The sequence below is a fragment of the Podarcis bocagei genome, assembly GCF_964188305.1.
Source record: "Podarcis bocagei genome assembly, chromosome: 3".
Classification (NCBI taxonomy): Eukaryota; Metazoa; Chordata; class Lepidosauria; order Squamata; family Lacertidae; genus Podarcis; species Podarcis bocagei.
Genome location: NC_138127.1, coordinates 69,037,318 through 69,050,451, shown reverse-complemented (window position 1 = coordinate 69,050,451; position 13,134 = coordinate 69,037,318). Strand labels below are relative to the sequence as shown.

The 13,134-nt window shown below is 42.8% G+C and overlaps 1 protein-coding gene across 1 annotated transcript in view; it reads left to right on the top strand.

Moving 5' to 3' along the window:
- Positions 1-13,134, top strand: part of LOC308583311 (interferon-induced, double-stranded RNA-activated protein kinase-like) — a 39,744-nt gene that overhangs the window by 9,139 nt on the left and 17,471 nt on the right. The window contains exons 5-13 of the mRNA XM_081187123.1: positions 1,321-1,447; positions 1,879-1,973; positions 2,907-3,063; positions 4,681-4,807; positions 7,018-7,326; positions 8,605-8,745; positions 9,541-9,661; positions 11,483-11,682; positions 12,768-12,894. Of these exons, the coding sequence (XP_081043249.1) occupies positions 1,321-1,447; positions 1,879-1,973; positions 2,907-3,063; positions 4,681-4,807; positions 7,018-7,326; positions 8,605-8,745; positions 9,541-9,661; positions 11,483-11,682; positions 12,768-12,894 (1,404 nt within the window). The remainder of the gene's footprint in view (positions 1-1,320; positions 1,448-1,878; positions 1,974-2,906; positions 3,064-4,680; positions 4,808-7,017; positions 7,327-8,604; positions 8,746-9,540; positions 9,662-11,482; positions 11,683-12,767; positions 12,895-13,134) is intronic.

Genomic DNA, 13,134 nt, shown 5'->3' with positions numbered 1-13,134 from the left:
GCATTTAATCACAATACTGAGTACTTAATATAGGTATCTTAATTTGACAGCTCTTGTCATATTGTCAAAGCAAATTCTATATCAGTTGGCCTAAATCCAGGCTAACAGAGCATTCCAACCCTCCCTCGGACTGAGTTGAGGATTTGTGTGAGGACTGAGCAGAGTTGTTCCTCTGCGCGGCTCTCCTGGCTGGTTTGGATTGCTCTCTCCTGCTTTGGCTTAGTTGCTCATGAATAAACCCATTGATTTCAATGGGACCTGGGTACAACTAAATGTGGACCCACTGCATTCTTTGCATAGCTGGAGGCAAAGGTCTCCTTTATCTGTAATCTCTGTGTGAGGTAAGGGACCTTTGAAACTGTTCTCTTCACATGCGGGTCTGATGAGCCAAGCCACAGGATAATGTAGAAAACCTCCTTTCCCCCATCTTCTTCCTCAGAATAGATACTCAGTTTTACTTGGGGAAAATTCCAAAGAGGGAACTATGAAGCAAAAGCCATCCCTCAAGTCTCTCCAAGGCAAAATGTTATTGGAAGCGTTATCTACTTTTGCTAAACTTCCTGCCTTTTGTTGTGGCAGTCTGTTATGTCCCAGAAACACAAGTCTCTCCCCACAACCAGTTTAGGCGAGATGGGCAAGAACAGACAACATTTTAAGGCACCAGCTTTTTCAACATTTCCATTTCAGTTTGCACTGATATGTTACTTTCAGTTCACTATGTCCGCAACCTTTGTTCTGGGGGTCACGCCTAATGCCAAAATTGCATATACTCAAAACACATTGGGTTCAATGGTAGTTGGGACTGCCGAAGTCATTTCCCCCAGAACCCTGCGCCCCCTTTTAATATTTTTAAAAATTATTTTCCCACTTGCATAAAGCTAAATGAGCTCAAGTTGCAGGCTTCCTCTATATAAATACTGTTGACTTGCAACTTGTCTGCATTTAACTTGTGCAATAACAGCTTTACTTGTATGGTGCCTGGCCAGCATGCAATGACACAAATTACCGGTAAACTCACACAAGGCAAAGAGCTCTAAAGCACTTTTCCTGCCACAGAAATAGATTCTAAACTCTCAGCCTTTCTTACTGGGCTCTGGGAAGGTCTCGCATATGGGCTATGGGAGGCACCTGGAAGAAATTGTAGGAGCCACATAGAGCCTGTGGGAAAGGGTCCCTTCCAGAGCAAGGCACAGAGCTTAAAAGCTCTGCCTTAGGTAGGGGCCAATGGCCTGCTTGATGTGTCAGCTCCAGAAGGTTAGAGATGTTTGCACAGGGGAGGTTCCAACAAAATCTAATATCTCTTTCTTTCTTTTTAAATAGATGTTGGTAGTATTTCGAAACCCCAAAGATGCCGCTGTATCCTATTACCATTTTTACAACAAAAACCCTGTTCTTCCAGATGTCAGTTCTTGGGATGATTTTTTTCAAATGTTCATGAGCGGCGAAGGTAGGTTAAAAGTTCTCACATTCTGTATTTCTGAAACTTCCCTCAAAGTATTTGTGTAGAGCTTCTGTTCAGATGAAAGGCAAACAAGTTTCAGATCACCAGGACTCTTGATTGCAGGGAAAAGCCCAGTCGATATTTCTTTTACTCAGACTTGCATCATCAGTAGCTGTCCTTCAGACAGTGGTGGATAGCCAGACTCATCACTGATGGGCGATATGAATTTAGGCATCTTTTCAACACCTGATGATTTGTGTACAGATTTTGCATGTCATAAAATTGGCTGGTTTTTATCAGTGTTGGGTTAAACAGAATGAACGAAGTGTTGTATTCTCATTGTAGGATATGTGCAGCTTTTGCCAGCAACTGATATTATTTTGTATACCCCACCCCACACCCGGGATTTGAAATATGCTGTTTGCATTTCATTTCAGTTTGTTGGAAATCCTACTTTGACCATGCTCTTGCTTGGGACAAACATATGGATGACGAAAATGTCATGATCATCACATTTGAAGAGCTGAAGGAAGTGAGCATTCTTTGAAATTGAGATAATGTTTCTTTGTGCCTTCATTTTCTTAGATGGCCTAATCTAGCTGTATGTGGAAATTAAGACAGATGTATTGATGGTTGTTGAATTGGTAAAGGGAGAGGCATTGTTTTGCTTTTCTGTTTCTGCTCCCTTTCCCTCCCTCCTCATTACCTTTAGTTTTCTTTCCCTTAATAAACCTGTAGTTAATAATTCTCAAAAATGCATTCATTTTTGACTGAGGTTTGGAAGTTCTTTCTCATCATGCTGCCAAGTACTTTCTGCTGTGTTTCTGACAGTTTTATATTTTGACTTTTCTTCTGCCACAACTGCTTTTGTTAAGTGCGTGAGTATTGTGTGTGTGTTTTGTTTTATCCCTTTAGCAGGTTTGGATATTTTAAATGTTTTAAAATTAAATAATAAATGGCAATCCTGCAGTTCATTAAATACTAAGCACACAAATATGCCAGTCTGATTAAGTATTCTGGTGTAAATTCTCTGGGTGTGCTCATTCACAGGCTAAGTAAGTTTATCAGAAGTAGTGTTCCAAACTTTTAATCATCTCAAACATTTCTGAGTTGAATATAGATGATTGAACATGGCACACTGGAAATGGAAAAAAAATGGATAGCAGATATTTGTGGGGGGAATGCTTTTCAAGGAATATAAGTTACAGAAACAAGTAGAAAGTTATAAATGATGCACCTTTGCTGTGACAATGTTTCTGTGCTTCCTTTCACGCTGCACTTATTTTGCTAATATCAGATGCACCTTTTTAGGGCAGCAAAGCACATACCTTACATTTATGAATATATTTATTCAGATGTTTAGCCTGCCCCATTCTTGAATCTTAGGGCTGATTCTAACTTAGAAATCTACCTTAGTAGCAATTATATTTATGAAGTCATAACTAACTTTATTGTTATTTTCCAGAATCTTCACGAAGGAGTGAAGCGAATAGCTGACTTTTATGAACTACCTCTGTCTGATGAAATGATTAAATCTGTTGCAGAGAGCTCTACCTTCCAAGCAATGAGCAGTAAATCTGAAGAAACACATGGTCGGTTTGCTCCTGTCCTTTTCAGGAAAGGTACCACTAGTTTGCAATGAATTCTGTTTCTTCCAGTAACACAAGCACCCTCTAGTGGTGCCATTTATGGAAAAAACCAAACCTAGGTCAATGCCTAGAAAATAGTTTTGACCCATTTCCTTCTTTCTCTCTCCCATCCCACATATAGAACCAAAGTTCAAAAGAACTAAGAACCCTTATAAAGCCTCTGTAAGACCATTCTCATTTTCTTGCCATCATTAGAACAAGGACGTCTTATGGTCCACAATAGTTTACACATGTCATACTTTAAATAGGCAAATTAGTCTGCAAATGTGGAAGCTACTTGTGCTGTGACATCACAGTTTTCTGCATTCTCTCCTACCAATGATATCCAACTATGTAGAGCAGACTTCCTCAAACTTGGCCCTCCAGATGTTTTGAGACTACAGTTCCCATCATCCCTGACCACTGGTCCTGCTAGCTAGGGATCATGGGAGTTGTAGGCCAAAAACATCCAGAGGGCCGAGGTTGAGGAAGCATGATGTAGAGTAAGAGGCATAAAAACCATGAGCCCAGGGCAGCTCATGTTTTATTATGTCAATAATCAAACAAGACAGTTAAAACTCTGAATAGTGGTCTAGGTGATCTGGGAGTTGGTGGTCCTATTGAATTTGAAAGTTTCTAAGTGGACAAGCATAGGACTGCACAGTGGGATAGTTGGAATTCAGTGGGGCTTATTTGCAAGTAGGTTGGGATAGAAATAATGCCTAAGTGCTCTAACTGTAAACCAATTAGCCACAGTATAAATTACTTTATACTATATGTGTAATTTAAACAACACTATTACTTACAATACTACCACATCACGTTTCTTTAACCAGAACCATTTTGACAGGGATAAGCTTCCTGTTTTGTTTATCTTTTTCAATTGTTTCAGACAACAGAATATTTCCACAGATCAAAGCAAGCTTCTCTACTCTTTCTCGTGTTTGCATTTTTCTTGACTGGTGTCAAACTCCCCCTCCCTCCTCAAAAAAAAAAAAAGAATAGTTTTTTTCACCTGCTGCAAAGATAAGAGACATCCGTAGCAGGCGAGATGATTTGAGTGTTCTACAGGTTTACCATATACTAAAATTATAATTATGTTAAATTCTCTTATATAGCTACTAAAAGAGTAGCCAGTGCATTACAAGGAAGTAAGAATGATATTTTAAAAATCATGCCTTAAAAACATGTCAGCCATCATTGTAAGATAATATATTTCATGGTGTGTGTGCGTGTGTGCGCTCGCTTCTTTTAATTCTCAAAAATCTCTTAGGCTTCTCTTGGGAGGAAAAGCTGTGTTTCAATAATGATGCTGCTGCTGTTGCTGATGTTAAAAGAAACAGAAATATTTAAAAAGAAAACCTTGCAGCTGCATGCACATGCACACATATACCCATCAAATGTTTCTGTCACTCACTCTTCACATCTCGAAACAGCATGCTAGTAATTCCTTTCCTTCGTTACTCCCAAGAAAGGGTGCATAGGGTTGCAGAATGAGAAGTATGACAATACAGCCATCTGCTTCAACATTCAAAATCATAAATCTGATCTGTAAACCTCTATATAGGAAGGCATAAAGAGTGAGATTCATTTTTCATTGTTTCTTAATAGGTGCTGTGGGTGATTGGAAGACTTTGTTCACTGAGGCTCAGAGCCGGGAAATGGATGCAAAATTTGAAGAGTGCTTAGCAGGAACTAAACTGGGTGCAAAGCTAAAATATGGCCAATATTGTAAATTTTAAACCTTGGATGTGGAGTTTATTATCTGAAGCCTTTTGATTAAGAATAAAATAATGTTTAAGTGCTGGAGACATTTAGGAACAGAAAATAAATAAAATGTTCTCAGTCTGTCTTGCTTTAAAATCATGTACTCAAATTCCTAACATACTAAATGGGGACAGCATGGAGATCAACACATATGTGTTATGAAATATTTCTGGGGTGGTGATCTCTTCTTTAATGGCTTTGTCCTACTTCAAAAGATATGCTGTACTTGTTTTACATTCTGAATCATACAGTGGTACCTCGGGTTAAGTACTTAATTCATTCCAGAGGTCCGTTCTTAACCTGTTCTTAACCTGTTCTTAACCTGAAGCACCACTTTAGCTAATGGGGCCTCCTGCTGCTGCCGCACCGCCAGAGCACGATTTCTGTTCTCATCCTGAAGCAAAGTTCTTAACCTGAAACACTATTTCTGGGTTAGCGGAGTCTGTAACCTGAAGTGTATGTAACCTGAAGCGTATGTAACCCGAGGTACCACTGTATTGTGGAGCCAAAACCCACTGTCCCATTTTGGTATATGCAGTCTATGCCAATAACACTGACTCACCTTGCAGCAATGTTGCAAAGATGACTGATGTACTCTCTGCAACATGCTTTATAAGCACCTATAATACTTAACATTTACTTATTTCAACAAAACATCTGTCCTCAAAGACAGCGATCCTAGTCCCACATCTCACAACTGTCTACATGCACGCCATACATTTAAAGCACATGGTTCCCCCAAAGAATCCTGGAAACTATGGTTTACACCTCACCACACTACAATTCCCAGCACCCTTAACAAACTGCAATTCCCAGGATTCTTTGAGGGGAAGCCATGTGCTTTAAATGTATGGGCTGGATGTAGAATCGCAGGTGCATTTAATTCTCACAGCAACTGGCAAAGGCATAACTCCTGACAGAGGCTTACCAGGCAGTGCATGAGGGTCCTGAATGTTTGATTGGTCTACACAGTAACAACAAATGTAGAAAGCTACCATGACAAAGTATGGCAGGTGTGGGGAATTGTTGACCCTCCAGATGTTGTTCCCACCACCCCAGCCATTGGCTGTGCTTGCAGCAACCTCTGAGCAGACAAACATTCCCCAAACCTGAAGTAGGGAAACAAAGGCATTCTGTGCATGCTCAGAGGCATTCACTCTTTCAAGCTCAGCTCAAATATGATAAACATGTGTTAGGTTTCAACCTCTAGTAAATAATATCTTAAAGTAAGACTTGTATCAATCTGGCTTTGCCATTAGATGACACTGACAGGTTTATTTACCAATTCTCACTGACCCAGTTACTAGCACGATTACATTCTGGGACTGATTCTTCTAGTTTCCTTCGCAGTGCCATTACAATACTGTATATTACAACCCTTCAAGGCTTGTACCAGATACGTATACGTTGCAACGTGAAGCACAGTTCTAACCATGTTTAGTCATCCCATTGACTTCATTGGGTCTTACTCCCAGGTTAATTGGGGTTAGGACTGTGGCTTGAGTTGTTCAACCTCTACTGATACATGATTATCATTGTTCATGGTCTTGGGTATGAATTTGAAGGGACATGAAATTGCGACATTATGGAAACTGAGATGTGGGACCGGCGAACGTCAGAACAGGAAATCGCCTGGGAACCCCAGGTGCAGTTTTTTGTTCCCCCTGCTCAGTGTCTGCTGTCCTGGGCTCTTTTGGGAGGAAGAGCAGGGTATAAATCAAACAATTAATAACAATTCACATTAGTCGAGCCTTGAAATTGAGGTATGGGTCTGCTCAATGCCAGATTAAGCCACCTGACACCCTAGGCGTGGAAGACAGCTAGGATCCCTAACGCCATTACTCAAGCCAGTTTTGGCAAAACATTCATCCATTCATTTCTATGCCGCTTTATAATTCTAAGAAGAAGAAGAAATCTCCAAGAGGTTTACAGCCCACATCAAACTATCAGAGAAAGCAATGCAAAATAAAACATTGCAGGGGAAAGTCAAGTTATAAAGCATGCATTCAAAGCAACATAATTAAACGAAGACATCACCAGAACCGTTGCAAAAATAACACTTTATGAAAGTGAGTCAGATAAAGTTGGATGACGAATGATTCAGTCAGGTATGCCCCCCCTCCCCCCGATGTCTCTGAACCAGTACCCCTTTTGAGAGGCGGAGTTATAAAATCCACCAAGAAGTCGGGAGGGAACTCTCCTAGCGACCAGGCAGGGCGGTGAGGAGACCAGGCCGGAAGTTCCAAAGCCGACACGTTCCCGTTACCGCCAGCGGCGCGTTTCAGTTTCGATTCTCCGCGGCGGCCGCCTGTGCCGGGGAAGGAGCGGAGCCCGCTTGTTGCAGGGAAACGAAAGCGGAGCAGCAGCGCTTCCCGCAGACGGACGAGTCTCCCTCTCGGAAGCAGTCGTCTGCAGAGGGGGCTCCGCCGCTCTTGGCCCGGACTTGTCCCAAGGGAGAAGCAGCTGCCCACCGACCACCCCGTGGCGCCGGTGAGTACGCCGAGGTGGTCCTGACCCCGCTGACGGGAGGCGTCCAAAAGTCGGCGCCCCGGGGCGGAGGCGCGGGAGGAATCCCACCCGATTCCTACTCGTGCCAGCCTGCTTAGTTCCAGCGGGGCTCCTTCCGAGGACGTGGGCTTTGGGCCGAGGCAGGTGGCGCGCCGAGAGGGGTGTTTCTTGCCCGGGCAGAAAAACAGTTACTTTGTGGTCCATTGCCCCTTTGCTGCCAGGGAGGGCGAGAGGCACTTCTGGAAGGTTCTTTGCCAAATACTTTTCACGGCCTCGCCCCTTGACTTGGGCAGGAAGGGAGAAGGGCGCGCCGCTGTGCCCCAGGGCAGGCGGTCCTGCTGTGAAGAGCATTGCGGCCGCTTTGGCCAGCCTGGGTCCAGGGGACGGCGCGGGTGACCCTGCTTGGCTTTCCCCCTGCAAGTTTGTTTTGGCCACAGCGTCACCGGGCGCTGTGTTCCTTATCAGTTGGTTCACCATGTCCCAGGTCACAGAAAAGCGAGTCAGCGTTTGAGTTAATCTGAGCTCTTCGGCTGGATCGATAGAATTGTCGAGTTGGACGGGGCCACGACGGTCATCTAGTCCAATCCCATGCAATGCAAGAATCCTTTTGCCCAGCGTGGGGCTTGAACCCACCACCCTGAGAGTAAGAGTCTCACGCTCTACTGGCTGAGCTATGCCTGCAGCTGCTCAGTAATAAGGAAAGGGAGGGTTGAAAATTGCCTATTGAGAAGTTTGTAATAGAATTTTTCTTCTTGGCATCTAAGGTCTTCTCTGCATTCTTCCCATAGAGCTGCTATGTTGTAGCCCTGTTGTAGGGGCTTCTGTGATGTTATGTTTAGAGGGAGCAGAGAGAGCCACTCTCCTGCCCCTTTTGGCCCCACCACACGGACTAGCAGATTGGCGCTAGTCTGGGTGGTGGTGGAACAAAAGAAGCGTGGGAGAGTCGCTGTTCATTTCATTTCTTGGGGAAATGCCTTTGCTTCCACTCCCAGTTTCCCAGTTGGAACGCTTCTGAGCAGCTTCCAGTTCTACAGTTCTTTGATTCTACGATTCTGTGTTTGTGTTGGGCCTCCTGGGGAAGTGGTGGTGGAAACCACTGTTGTGTACCACCAGTGCCATGGTGTGAATGGGGGTGTGGTGTTCCCCACAGTCTCTTTTCCAAAGTGCTCTGGTTTTCCCCCTGGTTTCTGTACTTATAACATAAGGGTGGATGGGGAGTGTTGTTAATAATACAGTGTTCCTTCTTCGAATTTATTTCAGTTTCCTAGCCTGTACCAAAATGGCAGACAACCAAGCTGTTCCAAGAATATACATGGCGAAACTTAATGAGTATTGTCAGAGAAGACGTTTACGATTGGACTATAAGGATCTTCGTTTCGATGGCCCATCACATAATCCTGTGTAAGTGGAAGAGGAATGTTGGGAAGTGGGGACAGGGAGGAGTGAGGAAATTCACACTTCCTTCCAGATGTGTTTTATGCAAAAAGTAAACAGAGCTGGAATATCGGTATGGCAACTAAATTAAAGGATCAGTTTTTTTCTGGATAGCCTTTCCCCCACACCTATGTAAAGTCCTGCCCAGTTTACTTGTGTACAACTGAAACACTTCCTTAATCGTCCCAGTTTCTTGGTCCACTAAGATTTTCCAACCCCAGAGAGAAAGCATAACATAGGACCAGGCTTCCCCCACCCCAAGACCTGACATTGCCTTTTGTTTCTCATTCCAATTATAAGGGTGGGAGAAAGTAGTGCATTTTCTGTGTTGTTTTGCATCATTTCCCCTCTCTTGCAGATAGGTTAGTAAACTATCCTTAGAGGCTGCAACGTTGAACCCTCCTACTCTCCAGTCAGCTGCCTGAAACAGCATCTAATTTAGTAGGATGGCTTACTTGTGGCTCTCCAGATGTTTTTGGACCCTGGCTCCCAAGGCAGCATGGCTGATTGTCACGGATAATGGGCGTTGTACTCTAAAACATATAGAGGGCACATGCTTGGTGAATGGAGCCTTATAGGACATAAAAGGGAAGCTAGCATTAGGCACACTTTACAAATAATAGGAATGAGAGATTTACAGGACAAACTATCCAGATATTTCCCATTTCTGTTTATCCAGCATACAAGACTTAAAGCATAAAATTCAATCTGCAAGCATATTTTGCGGACTGTGGGCTTTTAACTCTCTCTTTTTCATTGCAGATTCACTGTAGCAGTTGAAATAGATGGAAAGCAGTATAGCCGAGCAACAGGTAAAAGCAAGAAGGAGGCAAAAGATCATGCAGCATTCTTAGCTTGGGAGTCCATAGAAAGAGAACTGCCAGTAAGTAGACCATAAAGGATACATGTCAAGACATACAAATAATCTAGAAAACACAAAAGAGCCTTTGATCTTGAGGTATACTAAAAAAACCCCAATCTTTTACTTTGGTACCTCGGGTTACATACTCTTCAGGTTACAGGCTCCACTAACCCAGAAATATTACCTTGGGTTAAGAACTTTGCTTCAGGATGAGAACAGAAATTGTGCTCCGGCGGTGCGGCAGCAGCGGGAGGCCCCATTAGCTAAAGTGGTGCTTCAGGTTAAGAACAGACCTCCGGAACGAATTAAGTACTTAACCCGAGGTACAACTTTATCTCATTCTGTTTTAACATCTGCCTGAAGCTGCTAGGAAATGCCATCTGTGGGCAGGGGTACTGGTAACATTTTGAGCTGATATGGCTGCACTATTTAACCTTGCTGTTTCCATCACAATAGGGTTTAGGAAAGTGTGCCATTGCACATGTGCAGAGTGCCGTTGTCTCCTCCTCTCTTAAAAAAACAACTAGTTATTATCTATGAATAGGGAAAAATATTCAAAGTACGATTTTCAGACAAAATTGACTTCATACATCTTATTTAGAAATTCAGCGATACCACATGTGGTAGATTTTTGAATTAATTTCTATTATGTCTGAGATTTGGGGAAATATATTCCAAGTTTGTGGAAGGGCGTGGCTTCGTATCTAGACAGGCATAGAAGCAAAACTATTCATTTTAGAAATTCACTGAGAAACTCACAAAAGAACAAAGTAAAAATAATACTGATAGGATTTTGCTACATCCCTGTGCATTTATGGTATACCCCCCATGGGGGTGGGGGAGCTTGATGAAAGCAGATCCATACAGCATTTCTGGAAAATACTCTGGAACTGCTTGTGACTCAGATTTGCTCCAATTAGTCCTAACAAATTTTCTGCTTTGAGACTCATGGGAGTGACCTCTTTGCCATAGCTATGTTTCTGGATCAGGATTAGCTGAGTGCTGCAGAGAACAGGAGATTGACAAACCTGCCTTTGTAACGTCAAGGAAGTGTATAATGTTTGTGGAGGTGGAACAGGAAAGAGTTTATCTAGACTACACTACTACTTCCAGGGGCTGCCTTAGAAGATGGTTTGGAAATTTCAACTGGTGTATTATATTACATATACAGAATGTCATATAATTCAAATTGCATTACAATAAAATGCAATGTAAGGAGTAAAATAAGCAAAAAAATGCCATTAAAAATCAGTATTTAATGTGAGCATGCTATGGACCACCTGAATGTTTGAGAACCCATGTCCTTCTTATACAGCTAATGGTGATGAGGGTCTTTCAGGAAGCACTGCCATTTCTTAAGTTGTACAATGTTTCTGGGTCTGTCGATGCATACTATGTTGTCTCTCTTTGACCTGGACCTTTTGGTGCCAGTGTTCTTGCAGGTTGTGGGTGGCGTCACCACCTCTTTTGAAAACACTTAGTGTTCTTCTGCAAGTTTTTCTGTGGAGGGTCCCTCAGTGGCAATTCCAAGGGACGCTGCTTGGTCCCCTAGGTCTTCAGTCTATGGGGAGTTGGGTTCATATATACCCAGTACCAGGTCAGAACTAGGAATGACACGCACCTATCTTGTATCAGGTCTAGCCATCTGGCCTTTGCCTTGTATGCGTATTGTTATTGCCATGTAACATTGCTAAATAAGAACAGTATTTTGTGAGGCCTGTTGCCAACTTAGAACATGAAACCCAAGGTAAGTACAGACCTCCCTATACCATGTAATAAGGAGGAATTCAGTGAGAAACCTCTCACTGTTCAAGCAAACTGACTTATACATATTGTTTACAGGCAGATCCTGTTTTAAGACCACAGCAGCCGCTGCCTCCTCTGCCATCGCCTCTATCTCAGTCTCCTGAGCCTGCTGCAAATCTGGCACAACCAGCTTCTTCACTTAACTATCTTGCCTTGCTCAATGAATATTCATCGAGAAACAAAGTGGTGGTTCAATATGTTGTGGTTTCTAAATCTGGCCTGGATCACATGCCAATGTAAGTTGTCAATAGTAATTGATTTTTTTTGTTGACTACTACTCTTGGCAACTTTTTTTGGTTAAACCTAAAGCTCTTAGTGATTTGTAGATAATAGTAGATTTTTTTTGTGGTATTTGGGTGCCAGCTCATACTGAGGTTTTTTTAATTCCGGCTTTTGGGAATGGTCTGTGACATTTAGTAATTTCACCACTACTATGACTACTACTGGGATGTGGGTGGCGCTGTGGTCTAATCCACTGAGCCTCTTGTGCTTGCCGATCAGAAGGTTGGCAGTTCGAATCCGCATGACGGGGTGAGCTCCCATTGCTCCGTCCCAGCTCCTGCCAACCTAGCAGTTCGAAAGCACACCAGTGTGAGTAGATAAATAGGTATTGCTGTGAAGAGAAGGTAAACAGTGTTTCTGTGTGCTCTGGCTTCTGTCACAGTGTCCCATTGCACCAGAATCGGTTTAGTCATGCTGGCCACATGACCTGGAAAGCTGTCTGGACAAACACCCGCTCCCTTGGCCTGAAAAGCGAGATTAGCGCCGCACCCCATAGTCACCTTTGACTGGACTTAACTGCCCAGGGGTTCTTTACCTTTATCTTTACTATCACTACTACTATTATTGATTAAATTTATATACTGCCCGTCATTTATCTACCACTTTGGGATACCCTGGCCTAAATAAAATAAAATGTAGGAAAATGGTATGTGAGACAGGTGGCAGTGAGTTTGAAGTTTTCCATAGCCAAAGAAAGGCTTGAGGTCCCGATGCAAGGGTTTTTATTTCCCTCCACTCCCCTGCAGCTTCCCATGTGCCCTCAAAATGGAGGACCCTTCAGAGATTTTTTGAGCTTGTTCAGGGTGGAGAGAAAATGGAAGTGCCAATCTGCCTGTGTGGACTCTGCTCTGGCCATCCAATTTGTGACTCCTGACTATATGCTCACTTTTGTAACATGGACACCAAAAAAGTTTTGCTTGAGGTCATTGGAACTTTGTATGGAGATTGGGTTCCTGCCCAAGGTCTATAGGATTGCTGCCTTCGTCTTCAACAGTGTATGCTAACTTATTTCCCCCCTCCCCTCTTTTATGCCTTCTAGTTTTCACTGTGTCTGTACAATTGATGATAAAGATTTTGGTGAGGGAACAGGAAATAATAAACAAACAGCAAAACGGAATGCAGCCAGGCAAGCGTATGAAAAATTGAATGACCAAGCAACCTCCAGGGTATGTATTGCATATTCATCAGACTGTGTTTTTCATGTGTGACATTTAATGTATTTTTAATCTTTATTGGGAGCCGCCCAGAGTGGTTGGGGAAACCCAGCCAGATGGGTGGGGTACAAATAAATTATTTATATTTATATTATTATTATTATTATTATTATTATTATTATTATTATTATGTACTGAAGTTCTCACCCTGGGCCAGCAGGGGGGTACTGTAGATAGTTCAGGTCCACATAT